The sequence below is a fragment of the Anticarsia gemmatalis genome, chromosome 4 (genome assembly GCF_050436995.1).
Source record: "Anticarsia gemmatalis isolate Benzon Research Colony breed Stoneville strain chromosome 4, ilAntGemm2 primary, whole genome shotgun sequence".
NCBI lineage: Eukaryota > Metazoa > Arthropoda > Insecta > Lepidoptera > Erebidae > Anticarsia > Anticarsia gemmatalis.
Window position 1 is genome coordinate 7729053 of NC_134748.1, and position 16610 is coordinate 7745662.

Sequence of the window (16610 nt, forward strand, 5' to 3'; positions counted from 1 at the left end):
TGTACATCAAATACACAAGTAATAATAGTAATGGTCTCTAACTGAAATCCTAGAACGGTAATATTATCATGATGTTTTCTTCTGGGAATTTAATAATAGGAAACTTGTTTGAAGTTTTCTTTGACGTTTAGTTCTAAAAGCCTTTGTTGATAGTAGCAGGTAAAAGCTGTTACTAGAATGATAGTGTTCATAAGACTGCGTTGAAGTTCGAGACTTAGGCTACTTTTAAATATCTATACTAATATTATAAAGCTGAAAAGTTTGTTTGTTTGATTGTTTGTTTGTTTGTTTGAACGCGCTAATTTCAGGAACTACTGATCCGATTTGAAAAATATTTTTCAGTGTTAGATAGTTCATTTATCGAGGAAGGCTATAGGCTATATATCATCACGCTACGACAATAGGAGCAGAGTAGCAATAAAAAATGATACAAAAACGGGGAAAATTTTGACCCACACTATCTTATGTGACGTAAGCGAAGTTGCGCGGGTCAGCTAGTTCGTAATAATTACAATAACAACATGCCTTTAGTGAAGGACTGACTAGTGGTTAACTCGCAGTTGTCCATCCTGCTGGACACAGTGCCCCTCTATCATACATCCTTCATTAAAGTAAAGCATGTCTGCTCAAAATTATTGTTCCGAATTTTAGTTATGAAAAAATAATTTGTCATTTATTAACTTGCCATGTTTCATTTACCTAATCACTCTAGTTGAGATAGATGCCATGGTTCAAATGAAATTTCAGGACGCGTGGTATTGTGGTAAGACGCGACCGATTTTGGAACGAAGAGCGAACGAGAAAGTCCCATTTTTCGAAATATTTTATTAAAATAAACCTCAGAATAAGTATTTGTTTTCGAGAATTATCACCACGATCAAAGCTTTAATATATTTTCATCGTTATCATTAGGCGTTCATTAATAATGTCCTATGAACAATAGTATACACGCTATTTGTACCAGAAACAACTTTCTATGAATACTCCCTACATATTATGTATTTATTTAGGTAGCTTAACATAATATCTATTAGGTATCATTTACAGCTTCACCGTCTTATCATCCGAGCAACTAGCTAGCTACCAATCCATGGAACTCTCATTAAGTAACCTCCAATGTAAGTAGTACTAAGGGACATTTGACAAGTTATATACTTACCTTCAACAGTACATACTACCATTCTCCATCTAATTCTGTTACCAAAGTTCACAGGCATGAAATAGTAGGGAACTGAAACCGCGTTCCTGTTTGTTCAGCGATAAGTACAAACATACGTTTTGGTGGTGCGTAGTACATAAGATGATCGTTTCGTAACAGGGTCAGGGCACTATGTGACGGTGACAGCGCGTGCGCGTGTAAAGGTCAAGGTCAGGTGCCCTGGAAGATTTCCTCGGGGTCGTCGGCCTCCACGCTTATTTTCAGAGGGTTGGTCCGGGACCCGCGACCTTCACCGCGATATGACCCTATGTGGCACGTGTATTGCTCTGCGTAGGCGTTTACTTTATAGGTCTATGTTGCCGTTACCGTACTGAATACCTATTTATTAACGTACTAAACATTACTTAAATTATATTTACCTGAGTTACTATAATGATAATAGAAGTTAATGGTTTTATTTGGTACGAAAGACATCACGTATCATACGAACGTAGGTATATATCATAGGTAAAGTTGTTTTCGCTAATAACACGTGTCTTAATTTTCTTTACCTAAAAACAGGTTATTAATACTTAATCATAATAGCTATCCGAACGTTTACTAGATGTTAAGTTTCTAGTTTATTCCCATGACACTTTTCACAATTCAATATCAATTTGTCTTAACTTACCTAAGTCTATTTTTACACTGAAGGGAGGATGGGTAAGATAAATGGAATTTGTTCCTGAATCTAATAAAGATTAGCTAAATATCGCCGCGTCGCCTCGTTGGGTGGTTCATTTTGTTTGAACCAATTTATAGAAATACTCTTTAAAGCTCGTAACGCTTTTATGATTTCTTAATTACTAATGAAGAAGGGGGTTTTACTCATTTTCAATTGACGTAGTTCCTATATAGAGTTAGACAATTGACAAAAGTGTAAGGTCGAGCAAATCTTGATGTGCCCACGTGCCCTCAAAATTAAATTTTGAATGTGCCCTTGAAAACAGTTCAACACACGTAGGTGGTTCAAGCTTGAAGTCAAGAGCCATAACGAGAGAAGTAAAATAACTTGATGAAAAGCCGATTCCTCATAAAGTAAAATTAAACTGCTTAACTTTACTTTTCGTGTTGATATAATCTATGAAATCTATCAAATCAGTTACTAGAGGCGCTCACGCGCAAATGTGAACACGGCTTATGTCCCCATAATTATGTACTACCAAAGGTAGGTGCTGTAATAAGGAAGATTCAATGTTATGTTATATTAGGCAACCAAGCTACGTCGTACGATATTTCGCCTCGTTAATGTCATCTTAACGTATTAATCGTTGCAATCACGTGTGAGCTTATCTACAAATAAACGTGATTAAACATCACGGTTAGACCTATATATTTAAAAATACATTTATTATCTGGATATTTCAGGCGGAAATTTTATGATTAGGCAAACATTACCCAACGACCTTCTCATTACCGTCCGTTATCATTCACGTTGTGTGTCATGTGCAATTTGACGAAACAGCCAATGATATTGTGTGCACGTGTATTTACAAAAAACTGTTTTGGCAGTGTGCATAAAGGACAAGTGTTCTTGATTCGAAGAGTCGTTTCAAAACTTAGCTGAACTTTTGGTCTGAAACACAAGCTGGTCGATCAAATCTGGTCATTGTTTTTTCAAAGCAATGTCATTCCAATTTCCTGCTAATACTCTCAGCAACAATAACTTAATTATGGACGACAACTGGTGGGTAGAGACACTGCCGCACTACTGCTGTGGTCTAAGCACCATTTATTAGTTTCTATAGAAGGTTTCCAAGGCAACTGATCAGTGTTTCCGGGAACCTCGGCCTGCTGGTAGAGAAACACTCTACGCAGATTACTGTTAGGTTTCTGAAATATTTTCCGGTAGATAGTATTTTGTGAACATTTTATATATGTACTCAGGCAATAGAAAAGGTAGGATAAAAAATAATAATACACGATTTACCATAAGACTACCTACATGAATGATTAGGACTAACTCAAAATTAAATAAACATAGAGTTACCTCGAACTGTTAATGTTTCCTCTCTCTTCCAATTATTCGAAAATTCAGAGTGACAATATAATTTGAGTGGTGTTGAGTGTGTCAACTAGGTACAAATTGACCGATGTCTTCATAGACAGCGCCTGATAGACGGACTAAAGAGCCTTACAAAGGACTCGCATACCGCGAAAAATCTGTTGATAGTCAGGCTGAATCACGAACAAGCGCAAAACCACTCCATGAACACTTTATTACGAATCATTAAAGTATGTGCAGTCGCGTGTTATTTTATTGTGACTGAAGGACAATTTCAACGTGTTTGTTGTATAACTTCACAATGATCATTGCTTCTACTCGCTCATGGCGCCATGAGGGTGATTTTTCTATTTATAAGTAGTTTTCAGCAGCGATGTACGAGTACACACAAGGACTGTATCCCATCTGGCCCGGTGACTTGGCCCGGCACCGGGCCACATGGGAAAAAAAAGTTTTAGCTGGCCCGGTGCTATGTATACCGGGCCAGTTGACACAAATCGAGTGCCATCGTCCCCGGTAAGGGGAGAATAGAGGATACGCCTCGTAATTTGTGAAATACTAACTACATGCATCTATGAAAGGGATTGAACTTATAAATGAAACTGTTTAGTATAAAATAATCAGATTTTATTGTGAATGACGCGATATCAACTTGTGTCATAAATCTCAACCTAAAATAGACTATTATAAGTAGTTTATTTCACAAATTACGAGGCGTATCCTCTATTCTCCCCTTACCGGGGACGATGGCACTCGATTTGTGTCAACTGGCCCGGTATACATAGCACCGGGCCAGTTAAAACTTTTTTTTCCCATGTGGCCCGGTGCCGGGCCAAGTCACCGGGCCAGATGGGATACAGTCCACACAAGAGTTTCTATTAACAGAGCAGTGTTGTTGGGAGTAAATTGTCACGTCGGTAGAAGGGCTGTTTCCTACCACAATCAAACCAGATATTTTTTCCCTATCGACATTTTTGGTACAGAATATAAATCAGCGTTACTTGTATATTTCATTCCAAATGTAAAAGGACTGAAAAAGTCTAAGTAGGTACGGTATGGTCATAATGGTGCTATACGTAACTGGTGGCCTTGACCGGATTTGTAACCCGAATTAGGTTATTTTTGATTAGGACTCCACGTTACATAATGCGTGTTTTCCAAGAGTACAAGTTCTCTTGAAGTCGATAATATGTTTCCTGATAATGTATGAATAGTTTCTGTATATTGTATGAACAGGTTCTTATTTTTATCTATTCTTAATGCTCCCTAAAAAAATATAATATAAGTGTACATATCCGCCTTTACTATATCGACCATGATGTCGACGTAGTTAACGCGTGATATAATTTGTGGTATTCCACCGAGTACGAACTACGCAGTAAGTTGTTACTCTTGTGTCCGTTGAAAAGTCCTACAACATAGTATGTTCATAACACAGGTATACTGCCATGTACATATAACAGCATAAATCACCTTTAAAAGAATCTCATATCGATGATGAAATATTGTAAAATGATTACCAAAAACGTGACCTATCGCGATGACTGTTTGTCCTGAGAGAATGCACAAAAATCGCTATCTTACAATTTCAAGATTGTAAAGATAGGGCGGAATAATTTTAAACAATTACCCAGTATTTGTGTGGAAATATTGAAGCGGTAGGTAGTTTATTGGTAGGCGCGCGGGGTAAGTCGGTACGGGGGGAGGTGACGGTCACGGTCGAGGACGCGGCCTTGACACGCGCCGCGCAGCCTCCGCGGCCGCTCGCCCCGCACACCCGCGCACTCCACCCCGCACTTCCATGCGCGCTTTCTATATAATTCCTGGAATATTCACGAAATAACGCCTAACACAATTATATTTATTCAGCTTCCAATTCAACCACGCTCTGAAAGCTTTCCTCAAAAATAATAGCGCAAAGTCGTTTATAAAATACGACTTAATTTGTTACGACTGAACAAAGACTTGGAAGCTATGTGATAAGTAAAAACTCTAATAAAGCTTGGAAATCATATGTAAACTGACGTATCAAGACTACAACTCCCTGTAAAGATGAGGGACTCATATTGAGGTTCTTGCCAGTTGACTGAAATCTTCGATGTCATCATTCTATCTATTTCATATTTTCCATATGTATCCACACGTGTAATGCTCAGAGTATCCGTGCTTTGAAGGCCATGAGAGAGATCGATCACCATTGTTATAATCCAGATAGCAGATACAGGTATATTTAACCCATTTCAGTCCCACTGCTGGGCAGGGGCCTCTTTGGAGAATGATTGAGGGGTTAGGCATTGGGTCCAACGTTGGCCATGGGTGGTCAATCCACCCATTTTTTCATTACTTCAAGAAAAGTTTTAAGAAACTTTGAGAACTTTGAACTTTTCTTGTAAGATTGCATCACGATTACATGATATTTTCCTTTAGTTGCTTGTGTTATGCCATATGTTTTCAGGGGTATTAAAAACTTTGATACAGTCACATGTCATGTGCAGAAATCATTATTTTACTATTTTAGTGACCCTATTTTTTACTGAACGAAATCGCTATCTTCACGTACTACTTACATGACTAACGGAAAATATGCCTACGGAAATGATAATTACAAAGCTAAGATTTTAAGTTAGCTTATTATACGTAAAATATTATTATGAAATTGAAGATTTTCCGATTTTTATAATAGTGACTTAAGACATCGAGTAGTATATATTAACTAAAGAACTAATATCAAGCTTTTAAGTGCAAAGCTTTGAATTGTGGATTGAGCAATATAATTTGGGATTGTGGATAAACAATTTTTTTTTTGGGTTTTTTAACATTGATAAGGGTTTTAACGTTTTGTTTCAGTTATTTGACAGCTTGGAAAATGTTCTAAGACTGACTGATAAATAAATATTTTATGAAAATGTTCTATTGAGTTAACTGATAGTAAGTTATCTCATAATAAAAGTTAATTTGGCCGCAAGTACCTTATCCGATGTGGAATATCTCCAAAAGTGTCAAGGGTAGGTTAGATAGAACAGGTAGAGGTTTGCGGCCCGCTCGAGTTTACATTGAACAAGCTTGTTGTGACACTGGGAGCTTCATTACCTTACTGCGCACTACTTCTGATATTCACCCAACAGAGAAGAAAGAATAACGTTTTGTGCGTTTGGGGAAATTGTGCTACCATTTATCTCCTCAACATTTTAGCAATTAATATCTCAGGAGTTTATTATGTAGTTAAATAATTGTTTCATTAAAAGTGCTAAGAATTACCTGTCTGTATATTATATTTTATGCCCGCGGCTTCACGTGAATAGATTTCTCAGAGTGAAAAGTCCTATGGGTAAATCAAGTGTATAAACTGCCTGTACCAAATTTCATTAAAATTTGTACAGTATTTTTGACGTGATGATGTAACCAACACACAATCTTTCGCAATTATAATAAGCAAGATGGTATACCGAACTTTACCGAAGTATAATTAACGTAAAGTATTTACACCAAATTTAGGCGTAATCGAATATTGTTATTGGCAAAACGTGGGTGTAATTCATACAACTCTGCCTAAACCTTCGATTATAACAGGCGTGATATATAGGCATGTAGGTGTTAAAGATTTTAACCTAAAATCGTGCAAAATTTTCAAAGCTAACCCTTTGGTCCGTGATAATTAAAACTTCATTGTTCCGAACGACCTGGTGACCTTGACAACAGCTTACAAAGTTCAAGGCTGATAACTACAAGTCACGTAATTGTTATACATAGCACCAAGTCCAAGTTTTATGTGCCATCTAATTATACCGTGATAAAAAGTGTTTTGTGAATTCTGTTGAGTTAACTTTATTGCGTGTTTAAAACAAACACGTATTTCCTTTTAAGGGCTTTTTTGTCAACTCTTCATTTTCAGTGTCGTCGTATCAAGAAACGTTTTTCTGTGCTATGATTTTTTAAATATAGTATGTATTACGTAAGAATAGAAATAATTAAGGTTAAAATTGTTTCTTGCGCGCTTTAAGCACGGAAGTTAAGAATATAATTATAATGAGGTATCTTCGCCCGCGACTCGATTTCTCGGTATCAATAGTACCCTTTGCGTTAGTCTACCTTCTTTCTTTCGTCTTTGCGTTAGTAACGCGACTAAGTCTAGATTTTATCACATTCCATTTCGTAATTTAGCGTTAAATTGAAAAAAGTTTTCAGCCAAAAAAACATTTTAACTTTTAGTTTCTTCGTATCATTCGCTCTACAGACTTCGAAAAGCGTACAGGTAGATACAATACATACTAAAAGGCATTTGAAATATATTTCCACAGTTCTTGACTCTTACTGTAGGTACTTATCGCCACAGAATTTCGACATTCTGAGCCAGTAGAATGGCTGGTCGTCGTTAAGTGAGTGACGGGATTTTCTTAAGCACTTTTTGAACTTATGTGCCACAAGTTGTTGTTTCGAGTCTTTCCCAGATAAAATAACTTAAATATGACAAGATTGTATTGTAGAAGATATTTTTTGAGTCTTACCATCGAGTGATTGACTAAAAGTCGGAAGCATCAAGCGTGTGATAGCATATAACTTAATTTTTAAGAAGTACAATTCAAGAGTTTGGAGGTTTACAAGAGAATTATTTGCAGCGACGTTGCCTTAATTAAAAAAAAGGATAAATCGAACACTTTATTCTGTTGAACACGAGATATTGGTATCGATTGACCCATCATGTTTTGGACTCAAAATGTCTTATTTGATTCCAAAATACCGTAGGCGCTAAAACTATCACAGAGCTATAAGCTGTAAAATTACAATTAATCCACTTTTCCACTGCTCAGCAAGGGATACGAAGATAATAATTCGCGAAGCATTTAAGTAAGTTTTCCAAACAAATTACACTCTTTGAGAAAATCCGTGTAAGCGCTCAAATTATTTTGTTAATAATTAGCTGATTGGCTGAATAAACCTATCTATCTTTTAATATTTAATAAAAGTCTATTATTTACGAACATCTTATAACAAGGAGAAACTTTCATGTCAAACGGATTTCATGATTTTATCTGAAAATCTAGTACATTGATGGTGAGTAGTCTTTTTAAACGAAAATTACCATAAAATAGAATAAAGATCAATACTCCAAGTGTGAGTTTTCTGAAGCATTTTCACTACAATGCTTGTTTGTAGAGAGACGCGTTTCCCAAATGTACCGCTAGAGGCGCTGATTGAAACTTCATACAATAGTGCAAACGCGATATCAAAATGAATCCACACCACATTCTTTTCATTTTCGTGTCTTCATTTCGCTATGATCAATTAGACCCATGTTTAATATGTAATTAATGTGAGTTTTTTAATTTAAAAATCATAATATTTCAGTCAAATTATCACTGTGGTTGATTATCTAAAATGAATGGATACGGAAATTAAAAAAAAACTGTCCAATTTACGGTAAAATTGTGTACAAACTTTTCAGGAGTCAAGAGACTACGATTTTTTTCAGAACCTTCATAACTAATACGCAGATAAACAATGACGAGAAAGTATTTAAACATGAATTCGCAATTATACCAATCATAGGATCTAATTAAATAATTTATTTTTAATTTAATGATACTGAATAGTTTCTTATCTTATCAATAGATATTATCTGTAATCGACTGCATTTAGACACGTAGTGTGAATATTCCAGACCATTATGCGTTGATTAGAAAAAATTGTGTTTATGGTCAAAGTTAACAGAATAAGATTTAATTCACGAGGTTACGTACATCTTGGATAGCCTATAATAGGACAAAACAACTAAAAATAAAGGGTCAGTGCGTTTCATTGTCTCAAGTATGCGAGACGTAATCGTTTTCATTAGCTCAACGAACTGAGTAGAGTGGAGAGCGGGCGAGCGGCCGATGCGCGATGGGAGCGTTGCAAAAACCGTGGTGCGTGGCGGTGGCGCGCCGGATACGGGTTCCCGTTGGAGTGGGAGCGACGCGCGGGAGCGGGGCGCGGCCCGGGAATGCATCGGGACGTTGACTGTCTGGGCCCTGCCTGCGTTATCTGCAGTTGCCCTTTCGTACGATGCACCGTAACCCTCCTTCCACCCTTAACGTGGGGGCCTCCAGACTACTGCAGCCCCCACCATTCTAGAATTTGCTATTGACCTGAAATAAGAAAGTAAACATGTTTTAGTGAGGTCGTTGAACTTGATTAGATATATCATATACGTAATTACTGATATGTGTAATCCAGTTTGGCAGGTGCAATAATAATTACATTTTGATCATAATTATTACCTACGACCAACATACACTATGACCAATATAGTATTTTTTAAAATTCAATATTTGTGGAAGGGATTTGCGAAATATATTTTTTGAAGATGCATAAAAGGATATGCATTGGGATGTAATTACTCATTATGTTTAAAATAAGCTTTAAGTGATTGGTGTAAATAAGTCAATGTAGGCAGTGTTGACGTACTTGCGAGGACATGTGATAACGATAGCACATAAGTTATGGCCGCCGAGCCTTGAACCTGTAGTGTAAGGACCTTCACAATGTCTCGTTCATTGTTTATTGAGCATTGTTATATGTCGAGTATAAATACAGCTGTATTGATTGTTCTTAGGCAGTGGATGTACTAGTAACTTAGCATTGATCGTTGCTCTGAGTATCTACGGCTTCATCTGATATCATTCAATATGATGAAAACTTAGCGCAATCATATTTATTTATTATGAAATAATCACTTAGCGGTAGATTATCTATTCAAACTGAATAGATAAACTACTGCTTAGTGTACCTTAGAAACCGGGCATTATAGGCTAGACTTATTAATTTTAAACCCAGTCAAAATAAGTGAAGGTTATATGTTATAATCATATAATACTTTATTACCACTTTTTTTTTATTGGCATGTTAATTGGTATTTGAAAAAAGTAATCAGAGTATAGTCAGTTAATAAGTAGTCACACCACACCCATTCCACGCTATCACGCGGTATGAACATTGTAATATACACATCTGTACACGCGTCGTGCAAATTACTAGGTCGCAGTATCGCTTTGTTCACAAATACTCTTGATAACACCCAAGTTCATGATTCCTGAAAAGATAAAAGAATTATGTGATAACAAAGGATAACATGAAGGTTAAGTCATTGCCAAAAGCACGTTTTTCATTCAATATCATTGAAGAATGTTTTGATATTTTTACATTCTCATAACAGTATAGGTATGTTTGTTGTACGTGATGCAATGACAACACACTGCAACAATATATTCAAGTAACAACAACATCTAATCAGGTGGATAAGTATCTACATTCATACTTATGTGGGACAATTCAATTTTCTGTGCTAGGAAAAAGCATGAAAACTGCCCAAGGTGATGATCGTTCCTGTACACGCCACATCCGTTGTTCCGGTGCTCCGTATTCCCAAAGCAATTTCAAAGAGAGGTTTAAGCCTATTTTATTTGCGGCTGCATCCATTTCTGCCGATGGTCAAAACTTTTGTAAAGGGATTGAAACTGAGGGCCGTTGTTTTAGACCGAGCGACCTTGGAGCGCGTGTCCTCGGCCCGTGTCAACGACAGCGAACTCTTCGGCTTTCGGCGTGTGCTGAATACAACCCCCCAATCTCCATTTACCACCACAAACCGCCTGCTTCACCCTGTGTTGCTAGGGTGAGCATAGCAACCGATTTTTAAAAATTCAATCATTTCTAAATATTTAAATTAGACTTTAAGCCTGCTTATTACCGTCTAGAACAAATGAAGTTTAAATTCTATGGGTCAGTACGTAATGCAAGATCAATGCTGCAAGTTCTCAATACCATTTAAATAGTAATATTTTAAGTTACCAAATTAATAAGGGTAAGTACACTTCTTACCAACGCACCCTTAAAACTTTAGAAAAATAAAGTAAGTTGCAGTGTTTCACAGACTGCAAGTAGGTAATACCGCGGCGAAATGATGTTATTTTATTGTAATTATGATATGTAGTAGTAGTAGGTTTTAAAGAAATATGCAATAAAATATAAAAAGACAAAATAAGTGTTTTTTTCTTCTTCCAGGAATTATTAATAACAACAAAAAAATGTATAAAGCATCTGTTTGAGCTTTAGCTCGAAAATGCGCAACACGACATGTCGGTATTGTGTTAGTATTACCTATACAAAGAAAGTAAAAATATATACTTGTGAAATATGACTGGTTTGTCATTGCTGTTAACGAAGTGTTGGAATGAAAAGAATGGTATGTATATAACCACCTTTACAACCCGCCACCATCAATCCGAGCATTTGACACCAAATGTATGATCGCCTCGATGAATGATGGAACAGAAAGATAGCACAGTGCGTGAGATGTTCTTAAAATGATGCAGAGTTGATTGTTTATTTACAAAGCTTTAATATGGTTAAGGTAGTGTTGGTGGTGCAGGGCGGAGTGCGATGGCCGCGGCCGGGGGTAGTGAATGCGAGGGCGACGACTGCCACCTAAAGCCCGACATTGAGCTATCCTCTCGAGGGCATTCCACCGATGCACTCCTCAAGGTTTCAAAGCATAATAAAATTATATGAACTGATCAGCCAAAAATAGCATAAATGCTGAAGAACATTGGTGCTTTAAAATAAATTAACTGTCATCACGCGTGCATGAATACTAATGTCATGATTTACATGTTATTATTGGTTTAAATTATTGGTTCTCTACCTTTATGCGACAGGTTACGTTTACATTGTATTAGCACTAAATAAATAATTATGTGGTAGTATAGTCATCTACTTTCTTCATACATATGGTAAATATAGCAGTGTATCTATATCTAACTCTAGCCAGGCTATTAAAATGCGACAGACGCAAGTAAATTAGTGCAATGGAGCTCTTATATCTAGCAGAAGAAATACATGTCCTGTCCCGACGTTGCATATTGATCGCCATAGACCGCGAGCGACGGCCGCCGCCGGTGCAGGGTGCATTTACACCGACATTATGCACATTCTATTGAGATTTATTCGATAAATAATATATTTATTTTGTAGGCATACGATAAGTTCGAATTCACGGCAAAACTTGTAAATAGCCTAATCCTACTGCCAGTGTAATGTCACAGCTGTTAATATATTGATGAGAATCTGTAAAGATTGGGCAGGATCGTAGACCTACGCAACAATAATATTAATTTTGCTAGTGAACATTATGTTTTTTTATATTCTAACGTTTTCCTTCACAAACTGCTTAATTCTTTTCTTAAATATTCAAGGTTTTGTAAATAATAAATTAGTTGGTAACACGTCGTGAATAGACTTATGCAATCCATTACCTGACCTACGTCAACAAAATGAGTAGACATTGTATGCATCGCGAATTAACTAAAAGAGTTTACTTTGCTCTTCATATATCGTTTGTTCAGTTGACTTAAAACCTTTCTGAAAATACTTTTTTTCTATATGAATATCCTAAATGTGTGCATGTTGCATGTTGGTAACCAGTTGTCTTAAGTTTAATTTATTTTAGGACATAATTAGTAGAGTCAGACAGATGTGTAGAAAAAATAAATTATTGCGATTATAAGTAAAGTAGATCGGTGTGAGCGCAGGTCGCCGGCTCGCTGCGTGAGCGTGCATGCATGCGCATGCGTGCGACGCAGACGCGGCGTTCGACTGTCTCCGCCACCCTAGCCCGCACCCCATCGCGCCGTGTCCTGGTGCCCTTCCATGCCATCCAACTTTCACTCCCAACACTAAGCCATAAAAAAACTATCGATAAAACGCAATTTGATATTTTCTCAATCAGTTAAATAACGATTATATCCATATTAATTTGATTAAGGTTTATCATAATAAAATCGAAAACCGTAATTTTAGATAGGATTTTGTCGAATTTCAAGAGTTTTATGTAAAAAATATCTTGAAAATGTCAAAAAGCTGATAGTCATTGTTGATATTACTAATAATTCATTATTGAGGTAGTTAAAAAAATCGTTGCTTTAACAAAGTATACACCCATTCCCATAAGTAAGCATTAAAATTATTCCGTGCTCATTTGCTCATTTTCATACCGAAGATCATTCATTAAGTACGTTGCAAATAATTGTCAATATATGTCATTCTAGAAAAAAAGAACATTCGGGGAATTACTCATGAAACGTGTTAATTGTCCAAACTCTATAATCGATAATAAAATAACTTGAGAATGTATTAAACGTATATGACTGTTCACTATGTACAGTCAACAACATAAAGAAATAATCTATAACGTAATTATAACGTCGAGTCAATATGTTTATGATGCACGAGACTCGCCAAAGTTCAGTGAGACTGTCGCCAAAATACTCGTGAACGTTGAATCCGGCCGTGAGCCGCCGGTGGCAGTGACCTCGGCGCACCCTGCGACTGCACCGCACCCCCTCTCACCCTACAAAGTCACCTCGTGCGCCTAATGCCACTACTCCCCGAACCACCCCCGCTCTCTTATGTTTATGTTTCAAAATGCTGTGTTAAATTGAAGAAAATTGAAACGTTTCCACACATGACAATGTATCCTTTGAATAGGAGAAGCTGTCCTAGTTCACATGCTTTATGCTATTACACTGCAATTCATGTTATATATACATTTTCTGACCAAATTTTGTATGATTATATCGATTTATAATGTAATTGTTCAAATGTGAACACTTCGCTAATCCCCATATTAATATTATTTTCTAACATCATAACTTTGTCCAAATTGAATTAAAAATATTTTTTGATGTACATAAGTAAAGGGAGCTGACTGTACACAATTAACGTAGCATGCTGTATCAACTCGATGAATGTTCTATTATGCACGTCACAAGAATGATAAAAGATCGTGTTTTATCTTATATCGGCGATAAAAAACAGTTGTATAAAGCACATAACGGCTGCGTCCAGTCGGTTTGCTATCTACTAGATGGTTATCAGTCGTTATCAGAGAGCGTGCTCGTGCGTCCCTCAAGCATCGATCGAGCTCAATGTATCGCGTCTTTGCCTTCACGGAAATGATAATAGTCATTTTGTTATCTATCGACATTCACATTGACCGGGTTAAAATTGAGATATGATATATGTAAATTTTGTAATCCTTTGTTCTTGAAATTTTTAAACACGATGGCAACTGCAGCTGAAAGCCCTTGACACGATTTTTACAAATATCGGATTAATAATATATTTGAACAGTAAATATATAATTAAGTTTTCCTGTGGGTAAAGATGTCTCAAATGAACATTATGAGGTTTGATTAGATAGTAATCTGATTGCATTATTTGCGACAGTCAACTTTTGAAGCGTATTTCAGGTGAGATGTTTATCAGCATTGTCATAACACGATTTTAACAGATTGTTGCTTGGGGGATGGATTGTTTGGTTATAACAAATGAAAAAAATTAAAGCGTAGCGTATACCTAACATAAAAATATGATAAAACAATAAAAATTTAGAATGTTTTGGTTATTTAGCTGCCTTAAAGTAGTAGAACCATGATCAGTGGATCAATAAGCCTAGCTGCAATTACTTCGAGTATGATGTTATTTTTTATACAGTAACTAGCGGACCCAACAGACGGTGTCCTGTCTAATAAATTAAAAAAACATTGCCCAGCGGACAAAATTGTGAATCTAACCCATTCTTAGATCCCCTTGAACACACAAAAAATTTCATCAAAATCGGTCCAGTCGTTTAAGAGAAGTTCAGTGACAATAAATTGACATACACACTTACAGAAGAATTATATATATAAAGATTGGCAACTATTATTTTAATACATTTCGGTACCAGTTTTTTTTACTAAAACACTGAAATCTCGAACACATTTGTGATATACATACATCAAGCTATAAGGAAATATGCCACTAATGATAGTGTTTGTTTACTCTAAAACTACGCATTTTATTCCGTATTATGTTTTTTATTAATAAAATGTTTTTCTAAAAATAATAACTACTATAATTTAATTTAATTATTTCTATTACTTAATTAGAATATCAGCACAATTTTTCTTTAAATTAAGGCGACGTGCAATGTTTGGCTTGTATCTGCCTGCTGAAAGTCAAGATGCCCAAGAGACAGGTTTAATATGTGCGTTTAATAAATAAAGCGTATACTTGTTTTTTAATTGTTTTCATGTCGATTTAAACAATATGACATATTTATCGATAGTATAGTATTGTTAAAAGGTATGTAAATTCAGGATATAAATACATACTAGCCGGTAACAGTTGATTGATGATAATAATTTAATTTAATGATTTTGCCACGCACGTCGTTGACATATTCTTTTCGTTGAATCATTGTAAAAATAAACAATACTATGATCATGATTCTATTTAAGTTAAAATTAACTTTCTATCGATACGGTTGTGTTGAATAATTTAATGTTTTGTACCTTCTTACTTACGTCACTATCCTCAAGTTCAAGGGCGTCATGCGCTCTAAATTGTATGAAATAAAAACAAAGTCTTGTTTATGCTAAGTCTTGCTTACTTAACATTCTCAATTATGTATGTATTTGTAATTATGAAGGTGCGGTAAAAAAAATTAAATAAGCATAAATTAATGTTAATTTGGGCAACATTTGACGAAGTTTATTTTTGTGATTATTTGTAAAATTGAGTAAGGTGTATGTATCGTGAGTGCAGTGCACTCCCGTAAAGGTCACAGTTAAGGTTAAAGTTGATGTCGGATGGGCGTTGCAGCGGCACCGACGGCGCGGCGGCGCTGGGCGGGCGGTGCAGGGACACCTGAGGGCGGGAGAGGGCGAGGGGCGCACGCTGCAGATTCACTTTCGTCCGGCTGCGACCGCCCGCCACGCCAGTGAGAGAAAGTTGGCCGCGGCGAGCGAACGAGTCTCGCGAGTCCCGCGGCGCGCCGCGCACGCACGATACGCGCTCGAACACCGGCGTCGGTCTGTCACATTTGCCCTTAAACTTCGCACTACAGCGACGTAAACAATGCGCTAATGTCCCTCGTATGAGAAGATTTCCGCATTCTCTGTGAATTATAAACAATATGTGGAAAATTGTATAGTTTTGTAGTATTCTGTATATAAAGTTTTCCGAGACTATTCATCTATAAACAATTTATATTAGACTTAGTGACTGAGCAGTATTGAAGGAACGATGCAGTGCTTTCCTAAGTTGTCCCCGAAACGCGAGCCGATGGACACGGGCTACGAGCCGGAAATGACCCTTCCCGGAGTGAGGAGGCTGGAGCTGCCGGCGCCTCCGGGCAAGGAGTTCCGCGCACCCGTGCTGCTGGCGGCGCCCAGCATGACACCCACGCACTCCGTGATCCAGTGCATGCGCCCGCCACCACCGCCGCCGCCACCGCCGCCGCCGCGTCTCCACAAGCCGCCGTCCTTCGAGGAGCCATCCAGCTCCATTCCAGATCTAGGTAAGTCGTGCAACGAATTCATTTACAGCTAC

At 37.0% G+C, this 16610-nt stretch overlaps 1 protein-coding gene across 1 annotated transcript in view; it reads left to right on the forward strand.

Annotated features, from left to right (window-relative positions):
- Positions 1–16041: 16041 nt before the first annotated feature.
- The window catches only part of Eip75B (Ecdysone-induced protein 75B), an 89435-nt gene continuing 88866 nt past the window's right edge, over positions 16042–16610 (forward strand). The window contains exon 1 of the mRNA XM_076113517.1: positions 16042–16578. Coding sequence (XP_075969632.1) covers positions 16305–16578 — 274 coding nt within the window. The 5' untranslated portion in view covers positions 16042–16304. The remainder of the gene's footprint in view (positions 16579–16610) is intronic.